This window comes from Struthio camelus, chromosome 5, assembly GCF_040807025.1.
Source record: "Struthio camelus isolate bStrCam1 chromosome 5, bStrCam1.hap1, whole genome shotgun sequence".
Classification (NCBI taxonomy): Eukaryota; Metazoa; Chordata; class Aves; order Struthioniformes; family Struthionidae; genus Struthio; species Struthio camelus.
The window spans coordinates 4,024,535-4,049,092 of NC_090946.1; the positions used below are offsets into that span (position 1 = coordinate 4,024,535).

The window sequence follows — 24,558 nt, forward strand, 5'->3', positions numbered from 1 at the left end:
GAACACGCTACCAGCATCCCAGAGTGACCCAGAAGCCAAGATTCACAACTTGCTCCAGCAGCACTGCCAGTCTAGACTATCACATCAAACCAACCAGGATGGCACAGGGAGCTGAAGCAACCCAGAACATCATCATGGCAATGACCTGCCATGAAGCAAAACAGCCTGCTCCGAGAGCCTGCTCCCCACTCCACGCTGAGCCATAGCCCAGAAGGGCTCAGTGATGACCAAGGATGAAGCAAGAACCCTGGGAGAAGCTGCCCACTCCTCACTAAAGCAGAGTCATCCTAAAACATCTCCAACACAAATCAGAAAGGAAGCAAGCAGCAGGAATAGGCTGCCCTGCTCCCCAGGACAGCCAGGGCAGTTGGTGGGATTGTATGGGTGTGTGGGGCGTGGGTGGTCTGGCTGTGCTGGGACCAGCAGCGAGGCCTCCAGACATCACTCACCATGAGCATCTCACTGGTCAGGGAGTTGACGAGGTCCGAGACAGAGGAGCGTGGCTCAGTCTTGCGGTCAGACTCATCGTGCTGCGTCTGCCCAGGCACGGGGGCTGTGTTTACTGCCTTGCCACCGGCCGGTAACCTGGGGAAAGAGATGCAGCACCTTAGAGAGGGGCTGAGCACAGTTAGCGAGACAGTGAGGGTCTCCCCCAGGCACCTGGAGCCCAGCAGAGGCTTCGGCTCACACCCACCCAGCTGAGAGCTCTGAGCAGCCTTCACACGTCCGAGGAACCTCTATACCTTTGGCCTTCAGACTGCATCTCCCCAGCCGCTGCTGTTCGCTTTGCCAAAGGTGCGGCTGGGTGCCTATCTGCCAGCCTGGCTGTGCCCAGTGTCCAGGGCACGCTGGCTGGGAGCTGCGACGGCACCCAACAACAGGTCCAGCACAACCCCAAACCAACCAGCTGGCTCACAGTGGAGCCGCTACAGCCTGCAAACCTCCATGCCAGCACAGCAGGTCCAACGCAGCCTATAACCATGTCCACTTCCTACCACCTCACCTCCCGGCAGCCGCATCACCCTTGGTGGTGCCATATTGCAGCTGCAGGGCTCTGCTGCTCTCACAGGTGACGCTGGGGGAAGCCACGGGGCTACCTTGACCCATTGGCTCTCCTTTGGCGGCCTGGCTGTGGCTCACCAACACACCGACCCTTTCCCATGCTCGGCTCTGGGCTGCATCCACCTATCCATCCCTGATCCTTGGGTGCTGCCTGCTGCAGCGGTGGCTCAATGCATGGCTAAAAACACTTCCCTGCTTCCTTCCTTGCTCCAAGGAAGAGGAGGGGAGACAAGGCTGTCTCCCCTTTCCCATGCATTTCAGCCCCCAGCATCGCCCAGCGTCACCCCACTGCTGGAGCCGGGTCTTGGGGCTGGCAGAGGCAGACGGTGCCTGTCCTGGCTGCTCCCCCGGCTCACAGCCCCATGGAGTGGGGACGGGAGCCCAGCAGCCCCGGCACTGCGGGAAGACTGTGTGCAATGTGCTGAGGGGGGGCGGGGAGCAGCCTGGCGGGAGAGGGGTTGGCAGAGAGGGGACACACACTGGCCCACGTAACAGAGCGGCGATGGAGACGAGCAGGCACACACCGGGGCCGTGCTCCCACAAGGCGTGGGGACGATGGGACACACAGGCACACACCAGCAGAGAGAGAGGCAGCGGAAAGCCCTCACGGGTTCCCATGGCAGAGACAGACCTAAACTCACCCCAGAGAGGACACGTGGTGCACGCAGACACAGCTGGCACGGACCACCTCCGCCCCCCCCACCCAATGCACAGATGCAGGAGAGCTGCCCACACTCACATGTGCACTCACTCTGGTACTCGGACAGCTGTAAGCTGACATTCCCGCACAAGCCAAGACACGGTGATAAGTCAACAGATAGGTGCACCAACAGGATCCATGCACCCCAAGTCATGGCATGGCAGAGCAATGCAGATGCACTGCTGGTGCAACACACACCGTACTGAGCATTGGGTACTGCCTCAGATCGACATGCACGCACACGGATCCAGACACACGGGACGCGCAGAGACTCCCACAGCGAGCTCGAGATGCGCAAAACACCTGCAGCCACGCACACGCTGGATGCGTGCACACGCGGGTGGAGATGCGCCAAAAACCTCAGCGCCATGGGGACAGCAGCACACGCAGAGCCCCCAAGATGCACACAGGCAGGGTGACCCACGCGGCGAGATGCTCGCAGGAGCCAGGCCCGGTGGCAATGCCCCCACACACGTGCACACGCACACACACCCACGCACACGCACGCACACAGCTTGCCCGCGCAGGCGGGATGGTGCACAGAGATAAAGAAGGAGACCGAGATAGCTGGAGAGGCAAAGTCAGGTTAGAAACAGAGTGAGAGCAAACGCGGAGGAGACGACGGTCAGCGGCGGGGACCGCTCGACGATTTGTCTGCGAAGCGGCCTGGGAAATGGCGCGTGTCGGCAGAGGTCATGGGACAGCGGGAGAGAGAGCAAGAAAGAGAGCAAGAGAGAGGAGGTGCCGTGTCTTCCACCGCAGGACCACCAGCCCGCTGCCTGCGGGGAGGGAAGGGAGGAAGGAGAGGAGCAGAGCGGACAGAAAGAAGTTAGTCGATGGAGGACAGACAGAACGAGGCGCGTGGCTGGAGCTGCCGGAGCCGGCGGGGCCGGGCTGCAAGGAAGAAGCAGAGACGTGGGGACAGAGGAGACATTTCACGGCAGAGCAGCACACGGTGACCAGGAGCGCCGGGCAGGGAGGCGAGAGCGCGAAGGATGCTGAAACCTGCCCCATGTCCTTGGAGCTCAGCCCACCCCTCCGCCACCAGCTGAATCCCACCTGCGTCCCGCCAGGCCGGAGGGGGACAGGGTGGCGGGGACCAGGGAGGGAGATGGAGGCATGAGGACAAGCTTTCACTGGGGAAGGTGGGAGAGGACACTGAGATGCTGAGGGTCCACATGGGGATGGGGTCTTTCAAACCAGAGATCAGGGCTGGCGGAGGAGAAGGAGAGTACGGCCTGGCTGCAGCCATCAGCCACCACCGTCCAGCCCCTGTCCCTCCCTGAGTGCCGGGGAGGTGCTGCGTGACCAGATATGGGCGCAGGGGAGGCCCGGCTGGGCTGGCAGACGGGACTCTGCGCCGCAGGCTCCCCGTGCTCCCAGCAGGGACAGGCTGTGCAATGTGACGCCAGGGAGGGAACTGCTAAAACATGGAGCAAAACGCAACCCGAGCAAAGGTAAAAATAGCCGGCGGGCGAGAACGGTGCCAGTTCATTAACACGCCAATCACGCGGCGAGCCCGCGACCGCCTGCTTCACACCTCCTCCCTGCTCGAGATGGGATTAACACCCGCTTCCCCCTGGCTCGTGGCCCCTCGGCTCCCGCCAGCCTCTCACAGCAGCAGCAGCTCTGGGCTCCCCGGGCTCTGCCGCCGGCACCGGCCGCTCTGCTGCTCGGGGTGGGGGGTTCCCAGTTGCAAGTCACAGCGGCGGCCAGAACAGCCCGGGGGCTCGTAGCACCCTAAGGACGAGCCGTGGGGCTTGGCGGCTGCCCACCACCCAGCTGGCTGACAAGCAGCTGCCACGGGCAGGTCTGTGGGGCTGAAGGAGACCTGGCCCCATACAGGGGCAACGGCAAACGGCCTCTACTGGGCTCCAGGTTTCAGCAGCACAGCGCAAAGCCTGGGGGCAATGCACGAATAACCCTCGAGGCGGGGGGGAGATGCTGTCTCTGCAAACGTGGCAACTTCTGGGAGTCTCCTGCAAGACCAGCCAGCCCGTGGCCGAGTTGTCCCTTCTCCCAGGCCAGGGATCTCTCTCCTGTCCCACTCCCTCCCTCCATGGGCTATGGCCAAGGCCGTGAGCCCAGCTGCCCCCCAAGCACGCATCCCACCAGCATGCACACAGCGCGGGACGAGATGGAGGTGGATGAGGATGGGGAAGGGAAGGAGGGAAGGCGGGAAGGCAGGGAGGGAGACAGAAAGGGTTGGGGGTCCGCTCAGTGTAGCGACTCCAGGGGGAGGAGCACCTCCCCCTCGTGGGCACCGGAGGTGGGGGGGAGCTGCCAGCGTCTGCAAACGTCACCGTGCCCGGTGCCCGGGCTGCCTGATGTGCCACCCTGTGCCGCTCCAACCTTCACGCTCCATGAGGCCAGCCTCCTCCTCCTCCAACCCTGGGTGAGGCCCTCGTCGCCTCCTCCTGCAGGACTGCCCTCTTCCTTACTCATACCTCTTGTCCCCCTGAGCGTTCGGCTGGTTCGGCTCTGTCCCAGCGGGCTGCAGGTCGGGGATATTGGCAAAGTCATCTTGCTCTGAGAGTCCCAAAACCAGGGATAACACGACCATCCGGCCTTCCCTGCCCAGGTGGTCCCACATGTGGGGAGGAGGACGCAAAACAGGAGAGAAAGAGAGAGAGGAGAACAAAGCATCAGACAGGGAAGCTGGAGGAGAAACAGCACCAAAGCCTCACCGCAGAGAGAGAAAGGGAAAGCGTACAAAGGCATTGGGGTTCGGAGGCTGGATGGGGAGAAAGGCTGGAGGCTCCCAGAAAGGAGCGTTATGGGCCCAGGCCAACCACATTCCTTCTTCTGCCCCCAAGGAGAGGATGCTCGGGAGCCGGGGACCCAGCTGGATCATGCTGGGAGTGTGCAGCGCCCCCAGAGCTGCCCGGGGCTGCTCACCTCTCAAGCTGGGCTGGCCAGATGAAGCAGGGGACACGTGTTGCCTGTCACACTGAGGACCAGGCTGCTGGGCACAGTGTCAGCTCTGATCGGAGGCTGGTGCCTGCTGCTGAACAGAGGGCTGACTCCAAAGGGCTCTTTGACCTTGGTTGGAAGACGGACGGGGCTGCATGGCCAGAGGCTGCTGGCCCTGGCACAGCAAGCCCCCACAACGTTTTGTGGTCTCATGCGGCTGTGGCCACCCCTCTCCCCTTCCCACGGTATCCATGGCGGGAGGTGAGTCCAGGCTGGGACCCAGCCAGGCGCCGTCCTGCTCCTTGGAAAGGCTGCACACCACGTTCCTCAGCCCTGGAACAGCACTTGTGGGCTCTGCCCTGCTTGGAGACGTCACTGGGATGAGGAGATGTCAAAGTGCTACCCAGGGGGGAAAAAGGTGCCAAGAGAGGCAGGGAGCATGACGAGCGATGACGGATGATGTCCGCATGAAAACAGAGGAGGGACAGGAGCCTGCCTCCTGAGAGGAGATGTGGGAAGACCTGGGAGACGTGAAGGCAGAGCAGCGTGAAGCAGCAGCAATGGACAGACAGGGGTTTGCTGTATGGCACCCAGGAGAACCGGGGATCCCCCACCACAGGTGCTGCAGAGGGCTCAGAGGCACCAGTACAGTGAGACTAGAGAAACTCCTGGCGGAGATGGCTACCAGCAGCAAGCAAAGCCCTGGGCAGAGACACCTCCCTGCCCCCAGCTCTAGAGGGAAGCAGAGCCGAGCATATCAGGGACAGTCACCTCCCAAATGCTCTCCCTTCTCCTTTATGAATCCTCGCTGCCTGCCTTTGGAGGCCAAATGCCAGGCCCGCTAGTGAAGGGATTGCTTTGGGGGCATAAAAAGTGCCGGGGCTGCGTCTGATCCTCTTCCTCCCATGGATGGAGTATGGGGCAGGGCTCAAGACACCTGGCTCCCTCCTCACTCCAGGAGCATTCGCTGCCTTATTTTCACCCTCCAGAGGCTCTGGGACGCAGTCTTTCCCCTAAGGGGCGCCTAGCAGATGACGCCACCCAGTTAGCACGGCCTCCCCAGGCTCGTGGCTGCATTTGCATTGCAGCACAGGGGAGTGAGGTAGGATGGTAAACAGAATAAAGAGCAAAAGCAAAGTTAATGGCTTTGAAAAGCAACGGTGGTAAATGGCAGCAACTCCTCCATGGGGAAACAGCACAATTGCTCTGCACATCCCTGCTCTGCGGATACTCTCGCCCCTGCCAATTAAGGCTGGAACCAGTAATGATGCTGAGTAAACAGAGAGGAATATGACCCTCAGGATAGCTAATGAGATTCATCTATAAATCAGGAAGGCAGCAAATGGAGCTTGCTATGAACATCTCTCAGGGAGAGGCCAGGAGGCAGAGACTCCCCAGCGATGCGCACGTGGAGAAAGGGTGGGAACACTCTGGGAACGGGCTGTGGTTAATCACGCATCGGCCAACAACGAGGAAGGTGGCTACCAGGGTTAGCAAGGCTGGAGCAACGGCTTGTGTCTGCTGGGTGAAGATGGTAGAGGCTCCAGTGCAGGATAATTTGGGCTGCCCCTGCAGATAGGAGGCAGATTAAATGATTTTACCAGGGCTGCCCAGAGGAGTTGGTAGCAGAGCGGGTAACCAAACTCACATCTCCCAGGGCCTGGTCTTTCTGACTTAACCCTGATGCCAAAGGAGCTGTGCGGACTGACACAAGGATGGGATCTGGCCTGCTGTCCCCCTTTGCAAGGAGGGCAACCGTGACCTGGGGCATCCCCTTTCCTGGGATCCTGCGGAGTGAATGGAGGCTGGCAGGGACGGGTGAGGACACCATGGAGGGTGGGGAGCAGAGGACTTGCTCTAAGAAGGAGTGACAATGTCATGTGCAGCATTTGAGATTAAAAGCCACCACTGATAGGAGATACATTTAAGACAGATTAAAGATCACACGCTTCAAGCGGCTCCAACAAAGCTGCATTTGCAGATCACAGCAGAGGCAGAGCAGAGACTGATAGGCAGACGATATCGGGGCTGAACAGACAGTCACCCCAGCGCGAGGGGCACTGTCAGCAAGGCTGCCTCCCCCTCCTCCTCAGGGGACATCGCTTCCACAATCCCGGGGACACATGCCCGGCAGCTGCTCCACAAGGTGGAAAATTCGTCCCCGGGGCAATGTCTCACCACCTGCAGGCAAGGCTGTGGGGAGAGCACCTAACGATGGCCCAGCTTCTTGGGTGCGCAACCCAAACATCCTACCAGGCTGCGATTCATGCCATTTTCACATTAGCAAGGCAGCCAAGGAGCCTGAGGACAGATCTGAGCCTCCCGGTATTTTATGAGGGTCAGGCAAGACCTTTCCCGCTATGCCCATGGGGTGAGGACTCCATATTATGTCCTGCAGTCCAGGAGACTCCCCTGACCCCACCATAGACCAAAAGGGACCCTGGGAGCACCAAGCCCCTTCTGCAAAGGCAGCTGTGTTGGTCAGCGATGCGGCAGGTGACTCGCAGCGAAGCTCTCATGCAAAGCAAACGTGGCCCGGCTAACTCGGGGAGCGTACGAAACATCTCCCAAACCACCGATGGTGGGGGACACCCATCCCTCTGCCTGCCTTCAGCTGCTCGAGAGGAGGTGATAGAGCCGGAGGGGATCTGGATCTTCCCATGACCATACTCCCAAGGGCCACACGCAGCATGGCACTGCACGGGGCGCTGCTGCTAGCCAAGAGAGCAAACAGCAGGAGGAGAGAGCAAAGGACAGAGAAACAAGAGAAGACTTACAGAAAGGACTTCATGTCCAAGCCTCGGTTCCGAATTTGCCCCACCACATGGTCCCAGCTGCCGGGATTGGAGCGGCTCCGGCCTCCTGCCGTCCGATGCTTGGAGCCAGCAGCGATGCCTTGGCGCGCCTGGCCACCACGGTAGCCCCGGGGGTTGCCAGTGCCAGAGGAGGAGCCACTGTGAGCCTGGAGGTGGCCCAGGCTCTGGCTGGTGGTGGGCTGGCTGTGGTTGGCCCGCTGGTGCTGGCTGAGGGGCTGTTGCAGACTTTGCTGGCGTATGAGCGTGCGGGGCCTCTGGCATTTGGGGTCGCCTGCTGAGGTGGGGATATACTCAAGGGTAGTGGCTGTGGACAAGGTGGAGTCCTCGAAACTTAGGGAAAGGAAGGGCAAAGGAGAGGAGAGAAAGGAGAAGAAGGTGAAGGGGCAAAATTGGAGGAAGGAAAAGAAGAGCGTTAGAGAGAAGATGCCCCAGCGCAGGGAGCGCTCCGACAGGGGCCAGCGGATGCAGCGATCGGTCTCTCTGGCTCTCGGCCCCGTCTCGGCCTCTCCAGAAGCACGACGCTCTTGCGCCACAGCCATCTCGCCTGTCCGCCCTGCCTGCGCCTCCCGGGCACCGTCCGATCCTGGCAGGCCGGGGCCGCGGCACCGCTGCGCCCGTCCGTCTCGGCGCCCTCCCACTCCCACGGCTGGCGCACACCCGGCGCCTTCCCAGTACGCCAGCCGACCTCGTCTGAGAGCTAACTAGGCTGCTGCGTGAAGACGAATCCCTTGGTGGCCACGCAGCTCCCTCTCACGTGCCGACAGCCAGCCCGCCCCCCACCGTCCCTCCCTTCCTGGCGCCCAGCCCTCCATTGCCTGCGGTGTCGGGTCTCAGCCTTCCCCGTTCCCCGATGGGGGCGAGAGGCTGGTGGGATGGGTGCTGTGCAGGATGGGGCCTTCCCTGCAGACCTGGAGCAAGGGGGCCCAAGCCCCATGGCTCCTCGGCTGCAGCAAGCTGGGCGGGACAGCAAGTGGGGGTCTCCCTGGGGGCCAAGTCAGGTCCCACATGCCAAGACGCTGCCGAGTGGTGAGGGTACAGGGCGGAGGCTGGCCACAAGCAGAGCGGGGCTCCCACTAGGGTGGGAAGCTCCCAGCCCGGACCTCCACTTGCAGGAGCAAGGGTGGTGATGGGGTCTCAGCCCTGGCCACAGCAGTCTTCCAGCTACAGTGGGACAGGCCCTGGGGAGCGTGAAGAAACCCATGGCCGCACATCAGAGCCCCGGACAGGCTTCACCTGGGCAGCAGGCAGGGAGTGTGCAGAGAGCAGGAGAGGTCGTGGCCACGGCAAGGAGAGCGGCGGCACCAAGAGCTAGTCACGCAGCTAGCCCTGCGGCCACACCAAGCACATGCGTGACAGGCCTGTGCAGCCAGGCACGAGCACCCCTGGGAAAGCGCCCCACGCGGCACCTCCAGACAGGCACAGGCCAGGTCCCAGAGGGAGCAGCCGGGCCTGGGGCCAGCGCCCCACCAACCCGTGCAGCAGCACATGGGGGAAGGTCGCTCGATATGGCCCACAAAGCTCATGGCTAATCACAAAGCCAGACACAAGCCATATGTCCCACATGTGTGGCCAAAGCTCAGCATGCAAGCTTACAACCAGTTGGCGTGTGGCACTACCACTTAAACCCAGCTGGGGGTGCAGCGCAGCCCCTGGGGGTGGCAAGATGGGGCCTGTGATAAAATGCACTACCAGGAGCCTGCCAGGCCACGCTGGGGTGTGCAGAGCTGGCCATGTTGCAAACATGGTACGGCATTGTTAGGAAGCTCCTCCAACAACCACCTGGGCCATGAGACCCAGGGAGGTCCAGCCCAGCCCCCATGTCCAAGGCTCTTGGGGGTCCTCTATGTATGAGGACAGCCATGTAGCTGCAACCCTGGAGTCACGGACCCTCCCGGGACCACCATCCCTGCCCAGCATGGGGGGGGGGGGGGGAAATCACCTTCACCAGCACGAGCCCACTCTCCTCGTGCTGCCCCTGGGGCCAGGCCGGGATGATGGCTGAAACCGAATGGTGAAGCTGTGCTGTTGTGCATGGCAAACAGCAGGGAGAGAGAGAGAGGGAGAAGGAGGGGGAAAAAAAAAAAAAGAAGGTGAAGAAAGAGAAAAAAAGAGTGAGAGAATGAAAGTGAGAAAGGAGGGAAGTTCAGAGGAGCAGAGAGCCCTCCTGCCCCACGGACCTGGGCCTGGGCTAGGGCTGGGATCCCGAGGCATCGGGTGAACGAGCGCAGCCAGCACCCCTGGTCAACGCGAGGCCTTGCCCAGGCGCTGTGCCACCCCCCCTCGCCTCCCCTCTGCCTGCTGCCGACCTTGTTTCGGTTTTCTATCAAATCCTAAATTAGTTCAATTTACAACCTCTCAGTCACAGGAAACTAAATCTGGCTCCTCTCGGCCCAGAGCCAGCTGGAGACGCGAGCTCCTAGCGGCAGTCAGTGCTGCGCGGGAGCTGGGCTGGAGCCTAGGGTGCCCAGCCCATAGCTCACCCTGTCCTGGCCCAGCCACCGGCACCGCCTGTGCCCCGGCCGCCACCACCGTGCCGCAAGCCACCGTGCGACAGCCCTGCGCAAAGGCACGGGGAGGGGTACCTCAGACCTGCTCCCCTGGCACAGATCTAGACCAGGTCACGGGGCATGAAGATGAACACCAGAAAAGCCCCAAAGCCGCAGAAATCAAGCCTAAAAGAGATCCCACAGGCAACAAACGCTGCAAGTCAGGAGGCTTTGAGGGCAGTCTCCCCAGTCCTCTTAACTCTGCTCTCCAGCCCCCTCCAAAACACGCCATTCACATGACCGGGGCCAGCTGGGCTGCACGAGCTGAGCACAGCACGTCAGCTCCGTCTGTCTGTCTGTCCGTCCGTCCGGCTCTTAGCCCCTCGGCAGCAACGCGTTACAAGTTAGGAACGGAAAGAGCCTTTTCCAAGTCGGATGCCTTTGCACCTGCTGGCGGGGCCCGAAACCACACACTGCAGCCCAGGGGATTTCAGCCTGGCTTTGAGTCACAGCAAGTGAAGGTGCAGAAACGCTCCAAGTTGCCCATATGCGGATGTCTGCACAGCATCTGCGGACTGCCTTTTCTTAGCCCTGCTTCCCACATCCCACAGAAGCGATGCGGACCCCCGGCAGGTTTCAGATCCCTACTGACGTAGGGGAGGGAGACGTCCCATTTTGACGCAAAGCCTCAGCGCAAGTCTTCCTTCTCCTCCTCGTGCTCTCCCCTCGCTCGCGCACACCTCCCACCCGCCGGGCTGGAGCACACGAGCGACACCTCTGCGAGCAGGGAGCCCAGGCTGGGGAGGGAAAGCGGGAGAGGAAGGCGGCACTTTGAGGTCCATGAGATGTACCAAGTAGGACCCCCCCACACACGTGAGCCAGGGAAGTTGGGCCCGGGAAGCTTTATCTGACAAGGAAGCTTTATCTGACAAGCCCCTGCCTTTCACGCTGTTTTTTGCCTCTAATAGCACAGTTGGAAGAAGACTGGTGCGAGAGGTACTTCAGATCTTGCCTTGACATTTCTGTAGAAAAAGCTTTTACAACGGGGCTTCGCTGCAGCAGCGTGCGACAGCTCACTGCCCTTTCCAAGGGACTGCTTCGCTGGATCCCTAGATAAGATGCCGAAGCGCACTTGCTATTCAGGGAATTATAGGGCAACACAGTGTTTCAATTAACTACCGAGTCCACCGCACCTCAACGCGGGGAACCTGAGTGGAGATCAGAAACGCAGGACAGAGCCCACAGCCCCAGCGGATAAATTAACTCCGCCTAACTCAGCGGAACAACATCGATTCCCCCAAGCTGAGGATCTCGTCCATGGTCTTTACCCAACCTGCTTGAGCTATGAGTCCTGCAGAAACCACAAAAGCTCCACATGTTCCCTAAATCTCACAAACCTCAGGCTTTCCCCCAAAGTTCCCCCAGGGAATTGGGTCGGGGGAGCAGCCAGCGAGGCACCAGAGGAGCCTGTGGGATGCCACGGAGGTGCTGAGCCCCAGCGGGCCACTCTTCTCCCTGGGGCCCGGTTGTCACCATCACCCCAGCCCTGTGAGTCCTCCTGGGCCGCGGTGGCCACGGCGGGGGCCGTGCCGGGGGCCACGCGTGCTCACTCACTTGGAGAGGCTGAGCTTCCCCGCGGCCAAGTGGCTCTGCACCGTGTGCCAGCGGCCTCTGCCTGCCTTCCCCATGCTGGGCTCGCTGTGGGCAGAGACGCTGCTCTTCATGCCGTCCTCGCCGAGGCGCTGCTTCTCGCCGGGGCGGCCGTCCCGCTCGCCTGCCAGCCCCGCCGCGGCCGACGCCGTCAGCTTGGCCCCTGACAACAGAGAGCCACTGGGCCGGGCCGCCGGGCCGGACCCCCCAGGCAGACACGGAGGGGGTGGCGAGGAGCCATGGCGGGGCGAGGCGGGGGGGGAAGAGCCAAAGGAGGAGGCGGACGGACAGACGGACGGACGGACAAGAGACAGACAGAGAGAGAAAGAGAGAGAGAAAGAGACGTCAGCACTGCAAAAGGAGAGGGCCTTGACGGGGCGGCACCTCGGCCTGGTGGGGAGGTCGTGATGGTGGCAAAACCGAAAGAAAAGAAAAAAAAAAACAAACCAAAAAACAACCAAAAAACCCCCAAAATCAAGGTATGGGGAGGAGGGGACGTAAATAAAAGGTCCTCGCTCATCCCAGCCTGGGCAAACGGTGGAGAGAGCTGCTCAGGAGAGGCGCCGGGGAGAGAAAAGCCGTGTTAGTGAGTCGACGGTGGCGGCGCGGGGGGGCCCCAACGCGCAACCCCGGCCGGCGGCGGGGCCACCGCGCCGGCGGCACCCTGGAGGGGTTGCTCGTCTCCATGGGGTTGCTCGGCACCCATGGGGTGGGCGCGGGGACGGCCGGGAGCGGGGCAGCCCCGGCGGGGGCTGCTCGCGTGACTCACTAGGCGCGACCGGAGCAGGCAAAGAGAGACTCACTTGAGGGAAAGCCGTGGATCACCGTACGGGGCGTAGGGTGAAATGTTTAGAATAAACTCCTTGGGAGGGTAGGAGCTCCATTTCTGCTGCACTGTGTTGTCATTGTTATTCCAAAAGTCTCTGTCTAGATCGCTACGGCGGCGGCCGGAGACCAAGGAGGAAAGAAAAGGGAAATAACAAGAGAGAGAATCTGAATGCCTGCGAGGGGAGGAAGGAGCAAGCGCCCAGCAGCCCTCCTCCCCCGTCCAGAGAGACCGCCGGGGCGCCGCCGGCCCAGAGCCGAGTCCTCCTGCAAAGAGAAGTGGCGGTGCCCGGCCGCCCCAGGCACGCTCACACGCGTGTGCACAGCCCTCGGACACGTACACACACACAACCACGCACACACGGAGGGGAACAGAGCGGGGAGGGCGGCGGGGAGACAGGAGCAGGCGCCTCTGCCAGCTGGGAAGGAGAGAAGGATGGAGCACAGGTTAGAGATGGCAGCGAGCCCCCCTCCCCGCCCGGCCCCCTCCCAGGGCTATCCGCCTCCCTCGCCGACGCTGCAATGGGATGCAAACAGCCCGGCAGGACCCAGCCCTCCAGGCTGGCTGGCACTGGTGTCACTGGGATCTCCAGGGTGCCTTTGGGAGCGCGTTGGGTCAGGCACGCTTGGGTCACCTCTCTGAGAGCCGCCTCCAGCAGGATTCCTGGGGTCAGCATCTACCACCAGGCAGTCGAGCAACAATTTGAGACCCAAGGCGATGCAGGAGGAAGCTTCATCCGGACAGCACGGTCTAGCCCCGGGAGCCCTTCCCAAGCAGCCGAATTAATCCCTCCGGGCACAGGGCTGTTTCCTGCGGGATCCAGCATCCAGAGGCAGGCCTGCTTCCTCCCCGCTCCTCCCGGCGGGCTCCGACGCTTGCAGGAGGCTGCTCCAGATGTGCTGCTCCTGTTGCCCCAAGATGTGCAGCCCCCGTCTTGCCACTCTGGTGTCCAAATGGGTCACTGCCCTGCCGGTGCCTGCTCCGACGCAGGCGTGAGCCCTCCTGCCCCAGGGCAGAGGTGCCCTCTGGCCGAGTCCCTTCCCGCTCTAAACAGGTCCCTTGACAGCGCGGAGAGATCAAGCAGGAGCTGATCTCCATCCATGTTGCCTCCTGACTTCAGCAGCCCTGTGGCCAACCTGGCGCCCCGAGAGCCGACAAACCACAGGCTTTGAAGCCAAACGTGTCTGCAGCAAGCGGCTCGGGGACTCCCAACGGCTGCTGGCAGGCTGTGTGTGTACACTTGGCCCTTGCACCCCTCACTCAGGCCCTCCTACAGCTCCAGCATTATGGAGCACCGTGCAGAGCCTCTTGCAGTGCCTGGAGCTACAGGCACCCTTGGCTTGTGCCTTGGGTGGGCACGTCCCTGCTCCCCCGGTGCCAGCACTCGGCACACCGGCCAGCATGTGGCTTGGTGTAGAAGGGGCATGTCACACAACAGGGTGCACGGGAGGAAGGGCTGGAGCCCTCCTTCGCCCCACAGAACCCCCCCGCTTTCCGTACATCACCCCCACATACACGCTCCCAGCCCAGCCCCACAGTACCATGGCTTTGCATCGTCGCCTGCCCCCCTTCCCATCCCCACGTGCCTCGGGGAGTGGTGCCAGCTCTTGGCTCATCCTTGGGATGAGACAGGCCCTGCTCAGAGGCACCCCTGCAGCTCTGTCCCGGCAGCCTCGGGAGCTCAGCACGCACGAGCTGGGGAGAGGCACTGGGAAGACACAGGAGAGAGTGGTGACGCCCTGTCTTGGTGCCAGACCAAGCAGCAGCCCCCCCAGAGCACATCTGCTGCTGGGGCAGAGGGGACCTGGGGACACTTCCACCCTGGCAAAGGGGACGGCAAGGGGGAAGATGCCAGTGGGAAGGACTAACTGCAGCAAGGGGCACATTAGTGCTCCCAGGCCTTCGGGAGCCCTGAGCAAAGGGGACAGTTGCATCTGTCCACAAGGAGGGACCTTCCGGCTACCTGGGGGAACAGGGTGCCCCCATCAGAGACCCACGTATGTTAGCACATGTCCCTGTGCAGGCAGGACACCCGTAGGTGCTTGCAGCAGGCACAAGGCATGCGCAAGAGGCCTGAGGCAGCAGTGGGGCAGGCAGCCACAGCCCCCCGTCCCTCTCCCCTCCAGCCTGGCACCTACTTGATGGTTTTCTTTTCGCTGCGGCCTCGACTGGAGTCTGGGGTCCCCACCGTCTCCAGGGACGTCTTGTAACGCTTACCCTGCAGGGAGAGGAAATGCACAGTCATGGCTGGAGCTGTGCTCGGCTCCTCCGAGCCCTCTGAGGGCACCCAGCCCCACGGCCAGCAGGGGGGACACCTGGGTGGCAACAACGCTGGCTTCCCAGAGACATTGCTCACCGTGGGCTGCGGCTACGCCTCATGCCCTCGATCAGCAGGAAAGTTTGGAGCTGACCTAGATTTTGCCCTCGCCCTTGCAGCCGCCAGTTTGTCACTCACTGCAGCTGCTGTCTGGTGGCCAGGCTGCATCCCACTGGGCAGGACAGGAAAATTCTCGACGCTTCTTCCCTGGGTCCTCGGGAAGGGGCAAGAGCACTGGGAAAGCACCATCCCTTTGCCTGGCCTTCAGGCTGGGCTCCTCTACAGGTTGGAGGGCAGATGTAGGGCACGTGCCCCACGTGGCTTCAAGGGCAGGGGAAGAGCACCTGCCTCCACACACAGCTGCCTCCTGTGCTACCCCATCACCACCACGACAGGGGAGGAGCAGGTAATTTTAGGATTCATTGTACCTGAATTAATTGAGTTCACCTTCCCTACTGAAAGGGGAGAATTGCTGCACGATAATGAAGCCAGTGCTTGCTCCTAACTGGGACTTGTAATCAGGGCACTTTGTTGTGATTTCCGATGGCAGGTTCAACGTGCTGCTCCATTCCAGGGCAGGCAATTAATGCCAATTAGCAAACAATTAGGAGAAGAGGCTGCTCTGCACAGGTGCAGGGAGGCTAAGGTAGGAGGGAAGCAGGGCTGGCATGGAGCTGGTGGCACAGGCTAGCACCCAAACTGGCCTTCCCAGCTACAGCACAAACTGCTCAGAAGAGAGTTTTTTCCCTCCCTTTCTCCTTCCCCGTAGTCTCTTCAACCTCTCCGAGGAGCTGTCTCATCATCAGCGCTGTGCCAAGGGATGCCCTGCATCACTGGCACGCGCATGTCCCAGGGTGGCCACGGGCTGACACGGGAGGCAGGCGTGGGGACACCTGACCCGCAGGGAGGACCTTGCTTTGTCAAAGAGCTCCACTGGCGCCTGGCAGAGCAGAGCATCACCCGGGGAAGCGGTGACCGTGTCCAGCCTGGCGGCTCAGGCCGCAGATCCTGGGAAGCTGCTCAGTCGGGAAGCGTCTCCCAGTTCCCAGCCTGAATGTGTTCACAGCTGATTTTTACTTCATCCTTCAGCACAAATGGCCCTGCTCCTCCCTGGTGCTTACCCCTCCGGCATGCTGATCCGCCGTCCGGATCGCAGCTAAGCCTTTCGAGGCGGCTCCGGGAGCTGCCGGCACTTGGGATGCTCTGGGGAGGCAGCAGGATGGGGGCTGCCCAGGGGCTGTGTAGCCAGACAGGGGGCCACGTCATCGCCGCTCGCCGCAAATATAGACATATATGTCTTTGGAAACTTCCCTTCATGCCACACAAACAGTTTCACGCAAACACTTAATTATCACATCTCCTGAAAAGCAGACTAAAAGCCGCAGCCGGCAGTGCCACAAACGGTGCGCGGTGGTTGCCTCTGCCTGCTGCGAGCCCAGCTGCCCGGCCACATGCACCGTCCTGCCCCGGTGTGGACCCTCGGCACCCGCTCACCCTGCTGCAGGGCATTGCAGGGCTGCACTTGCCTCTGCTGCTTAATTAACACCCTTTAATGAACCAGTACTGAGAAGCTGGTGCAGCAGGTGCAGATGGATGCAATGCCCCAGGGCAGGGGGCGCAGCGGGATGTTCCCCCGCTCCCCACAGGGGACCCTTCCATCCTGTCACATCCCGTCCCATGGGGACACTCACCAGTTTGCGCTGGCACCACTGGCAGATCCCACAGAGGACGATGGTGACGCTAAGGCTGATGGTGATGATGGCGGAGACGAGGATGACGTCGCGGGAGGGAGCGCCTGCAGGAAGAGCAGAGCGGAGCCACGGCTGAGCGCGGGACCCCACGGCACCCTGCACGCAGCACCCAGCCCTGACCCCACAGCACCCAGCACCGAGCACACAGCACCTGGCACAGAGCCCAACCCAGCAGCCAGCGAACACAGGCTGCCCTGCTGCGCCCACGGTGCCCCGCGTCCCCACGCTCTGTGCCGGCAGTGCCGCTGGCTCTGCTGCCGCAGGGGTGCCCCAAGGCCGTGGGGCTTTGCGGAGGCCTGGCGGCTGATGCATCGCATGAGGGACGCTACGCTGGCCCAGTCCAATCCGGGCCCTTTCGACCTGTGTCCAGCAGCCCGCTCCCACCACAGCCATCCCTGCCTTAGCAGCCCTCTCTTCGGTTTAGCCAAAACCATGCAAATTCACCCCGAATGGCAGTGTGGGAGCTTGGCAGGGCGAGAGGGGGTAGCGAGATCCTCTCCAGCTCCTCCAGCTCCTCCCAAAAGTGCATGCCGGCCCTGCATCCCCGTTCATGGCCCTGGAGCAAGAGGGCCCTCCGCTGCTCGGAGCAGCTCTGGCATCACCCCATGCGGGTGCTGGGAAAGGTTGTGGGGCCGGAAAACCCACGGCGCCAAAGGCAGGCTTCTTCCACCTAAACTGCTCCCGACTCCTCAGCTCCATGAGCAACCCAAAAACTGGTTGCCGTCGGCACCCCGCTCTCCACAGGGCCCCTGCGGTCTGCGTCACATGCCGGGACGCAGCTCGGCTTGCCGGGCCGTCCCTCGTGCCGCGACCCCCGGCGGCGAGCAGCAAGGCTGGAGCGAGCCCGCCCACGGCTGTATTGCAGTATAAATATTAAACAATAATCGTTAATAATTAATTCACCCGCAGACCTTGTTATTGTAATGAAATTTGCCGGCAGCGCAGATGCTCGAGTGAGTCAGAGCAGCCCGGGCGGCCGGAGCCAGGGCACGGAGGGGTCCTCCAGCTGGTGGTGCCCATCTCTGCCACAGGGACTGGGGCGACGGGTGCGTTGGGGCGGCCTGGGGGTAGTTTAGCAGGGACTGGCCACACATGCCCTCTTCTTGTGTCTCCAGGAGCTGATGCCCCAGCCCAGCACCCAAGCAAGCTGGGTCCTAGAGCACCTTGCCCAGGACTGTGTCCAGACGGCGTTTGAACATCTCCAAGGACGGAGATGCCACAACCTCTCCGGGCAACCTGCTCCAGTGCTCAGTCACCCTCTCAGGAAAGAAGTTTCTCCTCATGTTCAGGTGGAGCTTCCTGTGGTTCAGTTGGTGCCCGTTGCCTCTCGTTGTGTCATTGAGAAGAGTCTGGCCCTATCCTCTTGACACCCTCCCTTCAGACACTTTGATCAGATCGCCTCTCAGTCTCCTCCTCTCCAGGCTGAACAGACCCAACCCAGCTCTCGCAGCCTTTCCTCAGAGGAGAGGTGCTCCAGTCCCTTCATCATCTTAGCAGCCCTTCGCTGGACTCACTCCAGTAGTGCCATGTCTCTCTTGTATTGGGGAGCCCAGAACTGGACACAGCACTCCAGATGTGGCCTCACCAGGGCTGAGGAGAAGGGGAGGAGCACCGCCCTCCACCTGCTGGCAATGCTCTGCCTAATGCAGCCCAGGATGCCATTGACATCACATTGCTGGCTCATGCTTTACTTGTTGTCCACCAGGACCCCCAGGTCTTCTCTGCAGAGCCGCTTCCCCACTGAGCTGCAGTGGCACTTAGGATGCAGCTCCTGGGGGACCCCAAGGCCTCCAGCAGCCCCTGCTAGGCTCTGACCCCAGGGTGAGGCTGGCAAAATACCTTCCTTTGCCCCTCTGAGCCAAAATCTGGGTGCTGGACCCCTCCACCGTGCCGCATGGGTGCAAAGCCCAGTGTGGGATGCCTGGACACCCCTCCAAGGAGGCTGTGGATCAGGATGGAGCATCCTGCTGCCAGCTTGGGACACCTTGGAGATGCACCAGCGGGAGCCTAGAGGGTTTCTCCCCAGTTTGGGGCAGGGCAAGAGGGGAACGGCCCACAGACCCCCGCACGGGTGGCAGCACGTGTCTTCCCAAGCGCCGGCACTGGGGCTGGTCTGTGTCTGCTCCGCGTGCCCACCACAAAAGGCTGGTGCTCGACATCGCTTTTGTGCTCCTCTTTCATGGTCCGTCTTTTAATGTCCCCCAGCAGGTCCCTGTTTCAAGGAGGCTGACTCCGCAGCCTGCTTTTAATTGGCGCGTCCGGCGCACGGCATCAGATAACCCCTCCTGCTTCCTCTGCAGCTGCCCGGGCGGATATTGGTCCCGCGGCCCCACAGCTGCTCTCTCGCCGCCAGCCCTGCCACGAGCCGGCCCCGTAACTCATCTCCACGTCGCCAGCTACTCGGCAGGCAGAGAAACAGCCCCTTTTGTGAACGGGCATAAATCAGGCGCAGGAAGCGCACTGCCCGTAATTGAAAGGAGGCAGAAAAAAAAGGGGAAAAACCAAAAAAGCAGCAAAGACGACAACGGACGATAAAAAGGAGTTTAAAAAGGGGCGCACCAGGGCCACGCCGCCTGCCGTGGGACGCGAGGGAGCGGGGCTGGGTGCTCCCAGCCAACCCCCCGGGACGCCGGCCCCGACCCCGGCCAGCGCCAGTGGCAGCCTCAGCGCCGCATGGGCAAACGCTCGCCTGTGCTTCCCTCTTCCCAAACCCAGAAACGGATTGGCGGGGTGTGCGTTGGGGGTGCTCGACGGCACCGTCACGAGGAGCCTGTGTATAAAGCTCACTTAGCAACTGTTGCCTAGGAGGGAATTTGGGACCAGCCCTTAATTTCAAACGTTTATAAAAAGAAAGGCAGATAAGCAGCAGGGGGGAGAGACGCGGATGCGATGCAGCCGTGCTGGTGGGCTTTGTGGGGAGGGTCAGGGCAGAAGGTGGCCAGGCAGGAGACAGCCCGGCAGGACAGGCAACGGCCTTGGAGAGGCATCAGCTCGCTCCAGGAACTGCCTGGAAAGTGCCAGCTCAGCCACTCCAGAAGCGGCACGCTAACGAATACAGTGAGCGTGACCCCGCGCCGGAGGCTGCTGCAACCGCCGCTGGGCTTCAGCCGGACTTTCCAGAGGCGCCTCAGTCCTTTCAGGGTCAAGCTCATCTTAAGCATAATCTGGTAAAAGCTAAATAAAAGGAGAGCGAGAAAAAGAGAGGAGCAATGTGCGCTGCCTGCAGAGAGGCACTGGAGTAGCGCGACTCAAGTGAAGGATGATCCCTGCTTAGGAGGGAGAAATCCCGCTCAGGGCTCTTGCGCCTGGGGCTGCACCGCCAGCCCTCACGGCGAGGGGCACCCTCGCCAGGGACGCAGCCTGCTCCGTGCAGACCCCCCAGGACTGCCGCTGCTCGGCGACGCGGAGTGCAAAGGAAAACAGCCCTCGGTTCGTTTTGGTGGCGTGCTCAGAGCAGAGCCCCCCCGAGCCCTGCCTATGCAGGGGGCATGGCAGCGCTCCTCCGGGCGCGGGGAGGACCGGGGTGTCCCTGGAGTCATCATCCCCCGAGCTGCTAGCCAGATGGCGGAGCCAGAGCAGGGGCCAAAGGGGGACAAGAGGGATGCCAGTGCATGCCATGGCCCCACCAGGGATGTGGCGGTGCTGAGCACGCTCCTCCAACTGGCGAGACAGAGTTGTGCCCATACTCGATGCCTGCTCCTGGCCATGCTGCGCTGGGGGGGAGTGGGGGGGTGGCAATCCCCAGCGCAAACCAGGCCGCTGCCACAGCAGCTTTTCCCAGCCTGGCATGCATGGGAAACAACCTTGCCTCCTCCTGCAGCATTGTGAAGACATTCAAGTCTCCATGTCCTCGGTGTCTCCAACACCGGCTGACGCGTGTCCAGCCTGACGGGCATCCTGCGTTTGACGCAGAGAAGCCAAGCTGCCGGGGTGGTGGGATGAACGGATGCGCGTGCGCGCACACACACCCACATGGGGTCGGGGTGGTTTGCAGCGTCTGGGACAGAGCCAGGCCCTGGGGGCCGGCCAGAGGGCTCTGGGCCAGCCAGGACCATGCACCGCTTCTCTGAACCAATTTGTGGCCGCTTCCCGCCTTCACTAGCCCTCTCCAAGGAGCAACGCCTGGCGCAGTGGGACGAACTGCTCTACGACATGTGTCCACGGCAGCAGGCACATGCACACACGTGCACACACGTGCATGCCCGTGTACATGCATGCACACCGACCCTGGCGTGCACGTGCGCACCTCAGCCCTCCCCGCTCGCATCAGCCTTCTGCCCTGCACTGGGGACACCCCATCCCACAGCCCGCGCTGGCCCTGCTTGCCATGTCCCCAGTGCTGATGGAGAAACACCGGCTGCTGGGCTGCAAAGTCCACCGGCTGCTTTCAGCTCCAGTTTAAATGACTTGTTTTCCGGGCAATTAGCATCTGTTAATTATAAAGCGGAGCTGAGGCTCTCTGGCATGGGGCTGAGCGCCTCCGTTGGCCCCAGCCCTGAGCAGCCCCAGGCAACGAGCAGCCTTGCTCCAGCACCGAATTATCTCCTCGCCTTAACGAAGTGCGGCTGGCGGGTCCGAGGGATGGGGCAGCCCTGTACCCTGCAGGAGCATGGCTCTGCAGACAGCGGTACCCAGCAGTTCCCGCGCAAGCCAGCGCTCGCCTCTCGGCTGGCAATTGCTGCTGGCAGGAGGCAGTGTGCACGAGGCCCGCGGAGACGAGATTGCATGATAAATACCGGCGCTTGTTTACTCTCCTCGCTGCCCCTTTCCTTCCCCAGCGCTCTCCATAAATCTCTTTTATCTGCTGGTGCAAACAGAGCCAGGCATGCGGTGCAGGCGAGACAGCGGCTGGGAGCCCGCAAGGACCCGCACGTGCTGCCAGCAGGCTTAGCGGCGGCTGTGTGACGTGACCGAAGCTGGGTGACACGAACCCGTGTGCCGGAGCTTGGGCATCCCCTGCCTGGCAGCGTCCCCGTGCCAAGCACGGCAGGGCATCGCCAGGGCCCCGGGGGCGAGGGAGGGGGAAGGAGGTGGTGGTGGGGAGCAGGGCAGCATGGTGCTTCCTCGCAGCTCTTGCATCAGGATTCGATGCGAATCGATGGGATACAACTCCATTTTTACTGCCACTTATTGATGATGGGATTACCTGCCTCGTTAGCGCTGCGGCTCGTCATGTGGGATTTGCTCGGCACCGCATGAGCAGCAGCCAGCTGGCTGCACCGGGAGAGAGGGTCCCTGTGATGGGAGGAGAGGGTCCCTGCAATGGGGAAGAAGGTCCCTGCGATGCAGGAAGAGGGTCCCTGCGCTGGGGGAGAGGGTCCCAAGGATGGGGGAGAGGGGCCCTCCAAGGGGCCGGGAGGCAGACAGGGACACCACCCCCTCTCCGTCGGCATTGGTGGTTCGCGACGCCTCGCACTGATCCCTGGCGGCTGCAGGCCAGGGTGCCTCTGCCTCCAAGAGCAAGTTTGCAGGCACGGCGGCAGCGAGGGAAACTCTCCAAACCCGACCCAAGCGCAGCCGCGATGTTCCAAGGAATCCAACACGGATTACTATTTTCTGAGCACTGCATAAGCCAGTGATCCCGTGCAAGCTGCCTCTGGACAGCGCCAGGGCTGAGCAGTGATGTGAATGGACTGGGCACGCAGCTGCCCCATGCCGGAGGGACACCCTGCCCTCCCCGGCTCTGTCCGGGACTTGGGTGCAAGGGAAAGCTCCCCCTTCCCCCCAAAGACCCCGGGACTGGCCGCAACAGTCCAAGCCCCTCAGCTAGGCAAACAGGGCAACCACAAATCCCCACAGCCCCCAGGGAGCCGCTGCGGAAATTTCCCAGTCACAGCTGTACAAGCCTCCTCAGCTTGGTCCCTAGAGCCCTACTTTTGGGTCCAGGGCATGAAAAAGCCCAACCTAGACCCAGCTGGGAGGGATCCCAGGAGGCTGCAACCGTCCTCGAGCGGCTCAGACCCAAGCAGCCTGTAACCGATATACTCCAGGGCTGCAGCCACGTATCGGGCAGTTTCCATGCGTCTATAAAGGCTTTACAAGGAGCAGCTCCTTGGCTCTCCGGCACTGCAAAGGACACCGGGAATGGAGCGAAACCCCCACCGATGAAAACCCTTCAGCATGCAACAGGCACTCATCCCGCTGCACGGGAGCAAGCGGCAGCGTGGGGAGGCGCCGTGGGGGACCGGCCCTGGCTGCGGTGCCAGCGGTGGGCACAGGGGTCCGCTCAGGGCGGCCGCCCCTCCGCTGCTCGCTCTTCCAGCCCCGTCCCCTCCGAGCGCACCCTCCCACCCTGCTCGCGCGCCCGCGGCCGAGCCCCCCCGGCTCCAGGCGAACACGCTCCCCTCCGGCGTCACCTTCTGCCCCGGCCTCGGCGCCGCCAGCAGCCAGACCCACCGGCACGAACGCTCCCAGGGAGCGATCAAAGCCACGCAGAGCCTTCCCCCCAACCCTGCGCCGAAAACACCCAGCCCGCCTGCTGCGCTCCCTGGAAGCAGCGATCAAAGCTGCTCCCGAGCCAGGATGCTACAGATCCACGCAGGGAAACTTCTCCGCGTGCCAGCTCGCCTTCCGCTGCGGCGCCGGCGGGGAGCGTGCCAGCCCACACCGCTCGCGGAGCTGCCGAGCCGGGCGCTGACGGGCGCGCCGGCGGAGGGGAGCCCTCTTCCCCAGGGCCGGGGGCCGGAGAGAGCCGAAAGAGCTGCCCGGGGCTCGCCGCGCCTGCGGCACCGCGGGGCAGGCCGCCGGCGGCAGGCACCGCGCGGCGGGGAGCGCGGCGGCCGCGCTGCCATGCTGGGGCTTCCCAGATGCTGTTTGCCTGGCGCCGGGCCGTTAAGTCCTCCTCTTCGCCTCCTCCCACTCGTTTGCTAGATATTTCCCCAACCTCTTATTTTTAGGTTGCAGCTGAAAAGCTGCGAACGTGCGGCTTTCGCTCCTGAGCGGGATGCCGAGCGCAGTGCGGGTGGGAGCCGCGGCAGGACCCGGAGCAGGGCTCCCAAACCCCAGCCGGGGGCAGGCAGGAGAAACCAGGGGCGGCGGGGAGAGGGCCGGCACAGGAAACTCCAAAGGCAGGAGGACAAGGCGCCTGGCCGCGGGTGCTGGGACACAGCCAGACACCACGGCGGGGAGCGGCGTGGCCCCCGAGCCGGGGGCGCCGATGGAGCAGCCCTGCACCAGCTGGCACACCAGGCAGAGCACGGCCACGCGCCTCGCCGGGGAGGCCAGTCCTGGGTTCAGATCCTGCCGCTGCATGCAATCTCCCCATTCCCTGACTTCCCACTGCCATTTTCTCAGCACTAAACCTGACGGGCCCGTGCAGGGTATTCGACTGCCTCCAGAAACGACCCGTGGCGCATTTGGCTGGCTGTGAGGAGCTGGCCTGACGCGCCGTGGGGCAGAGCTGGCTGCAGGCCCGGCCAGGGGAGCGAGGCTTGCAGCTGGGCAGCGACCTTGCCCTGCCGGGCGGCCATGGCCAGCCAGCAGGGGCCTGCCTGGGAGGAGATGGGGATGGTGCCAGGCAGCCCTGTGACGCTGCTGTCACCCTGGCGGGTGCCTGGCCAACATCATTACACGAAACAGTTGACCCTCTCCAGAGAAAGCCTGAGGTGCACTGCATCCAAACACATCAGGTGTGCACGGGGCGAGAGGGAAGGGAACAGGCGCCTGCTCTCCATCTGTGCATCTGTCTGTCTATCCATGCATCCCCCTCTCAAATACATCCATCAATCTCTCCATCCATCCATCCATCCATCCCTCATACACATCTGTTTATCCATCCAGCCATCTGTCCATCCCCCGGAGCTGTCAATCTGTCCGTCTCTGCCTCCCCCGTACAGTGCTGGCTGGCTGTCCGCGCTGCCCCGGGTCGCTTTGTCTCAGGGCTCTCAAATTCCCACTCAGCGACGGTCCCCACTGTGCTGGGGACCTAGCAGGGACGAGCCACGCAGCCAGCAGTGGCGGCTCCAGCCCCCGGCACCCACCTGGGGTGGGACGCCAGGAGGAGATGTAGGACCTCAGGTCCTCGCTCCTGACCTCCTG

At 62.5% G+C, this 24,558-nt stretch overlaps 1 protein-coding gene across 5 annotated transcripts in view; it reads right to left on the reverse strand.

The window, feature by feature from the left end:
- Window positions 1-24,558, reverse strand: part of SYT7 (synaptotagmin 7) — a 41,946-nt gene that overhangs the window by 10,432 nt on the left and 6,956 nt on the right. For 3 of the 5 annotated variants that reach the window (XR_011141224.1, XR_011141225.1, XM_068944251.1), the window contains exons 2-8: window positions 16,462-16,565; window positions 14,592-14,671; window positions 12,431-12,562; window positions 11,592-11,807; window positions 7,453-7,821; window positions 4,210-4,335; window positions 450-585 (exon numbers count right to left, since the gene is read on the reverse strand). Coding sequence is in view for 3 of the 5 variants with exons in the window: in XM_068944251.1 (XP_068800352.1) it covers window positions 450-585; window positions 4,210-4,335; window positions 7,453-7,821; window positions 11,592-11,807; window positions 12,431-12,562; window positions 14,592-14,671; window positions 16,462-16,565 (1,163 nt within the window). In the remaining 2 variants the exon portion in view is untranslated. The remainder of the gene's footprint in view (window positions 1-449; window positions 586-4,209; window positions 4,336-7,452; window positions 7,822-11,591; window positions 11,808-12,430; window positions 12,563-14,591; window positions 14,672-16,461; window positions 16,566-24,558) is intronic. The other 2 variants (XM_068944252.1, XM_068944253.1) reach the window with 2 other exon arrangements.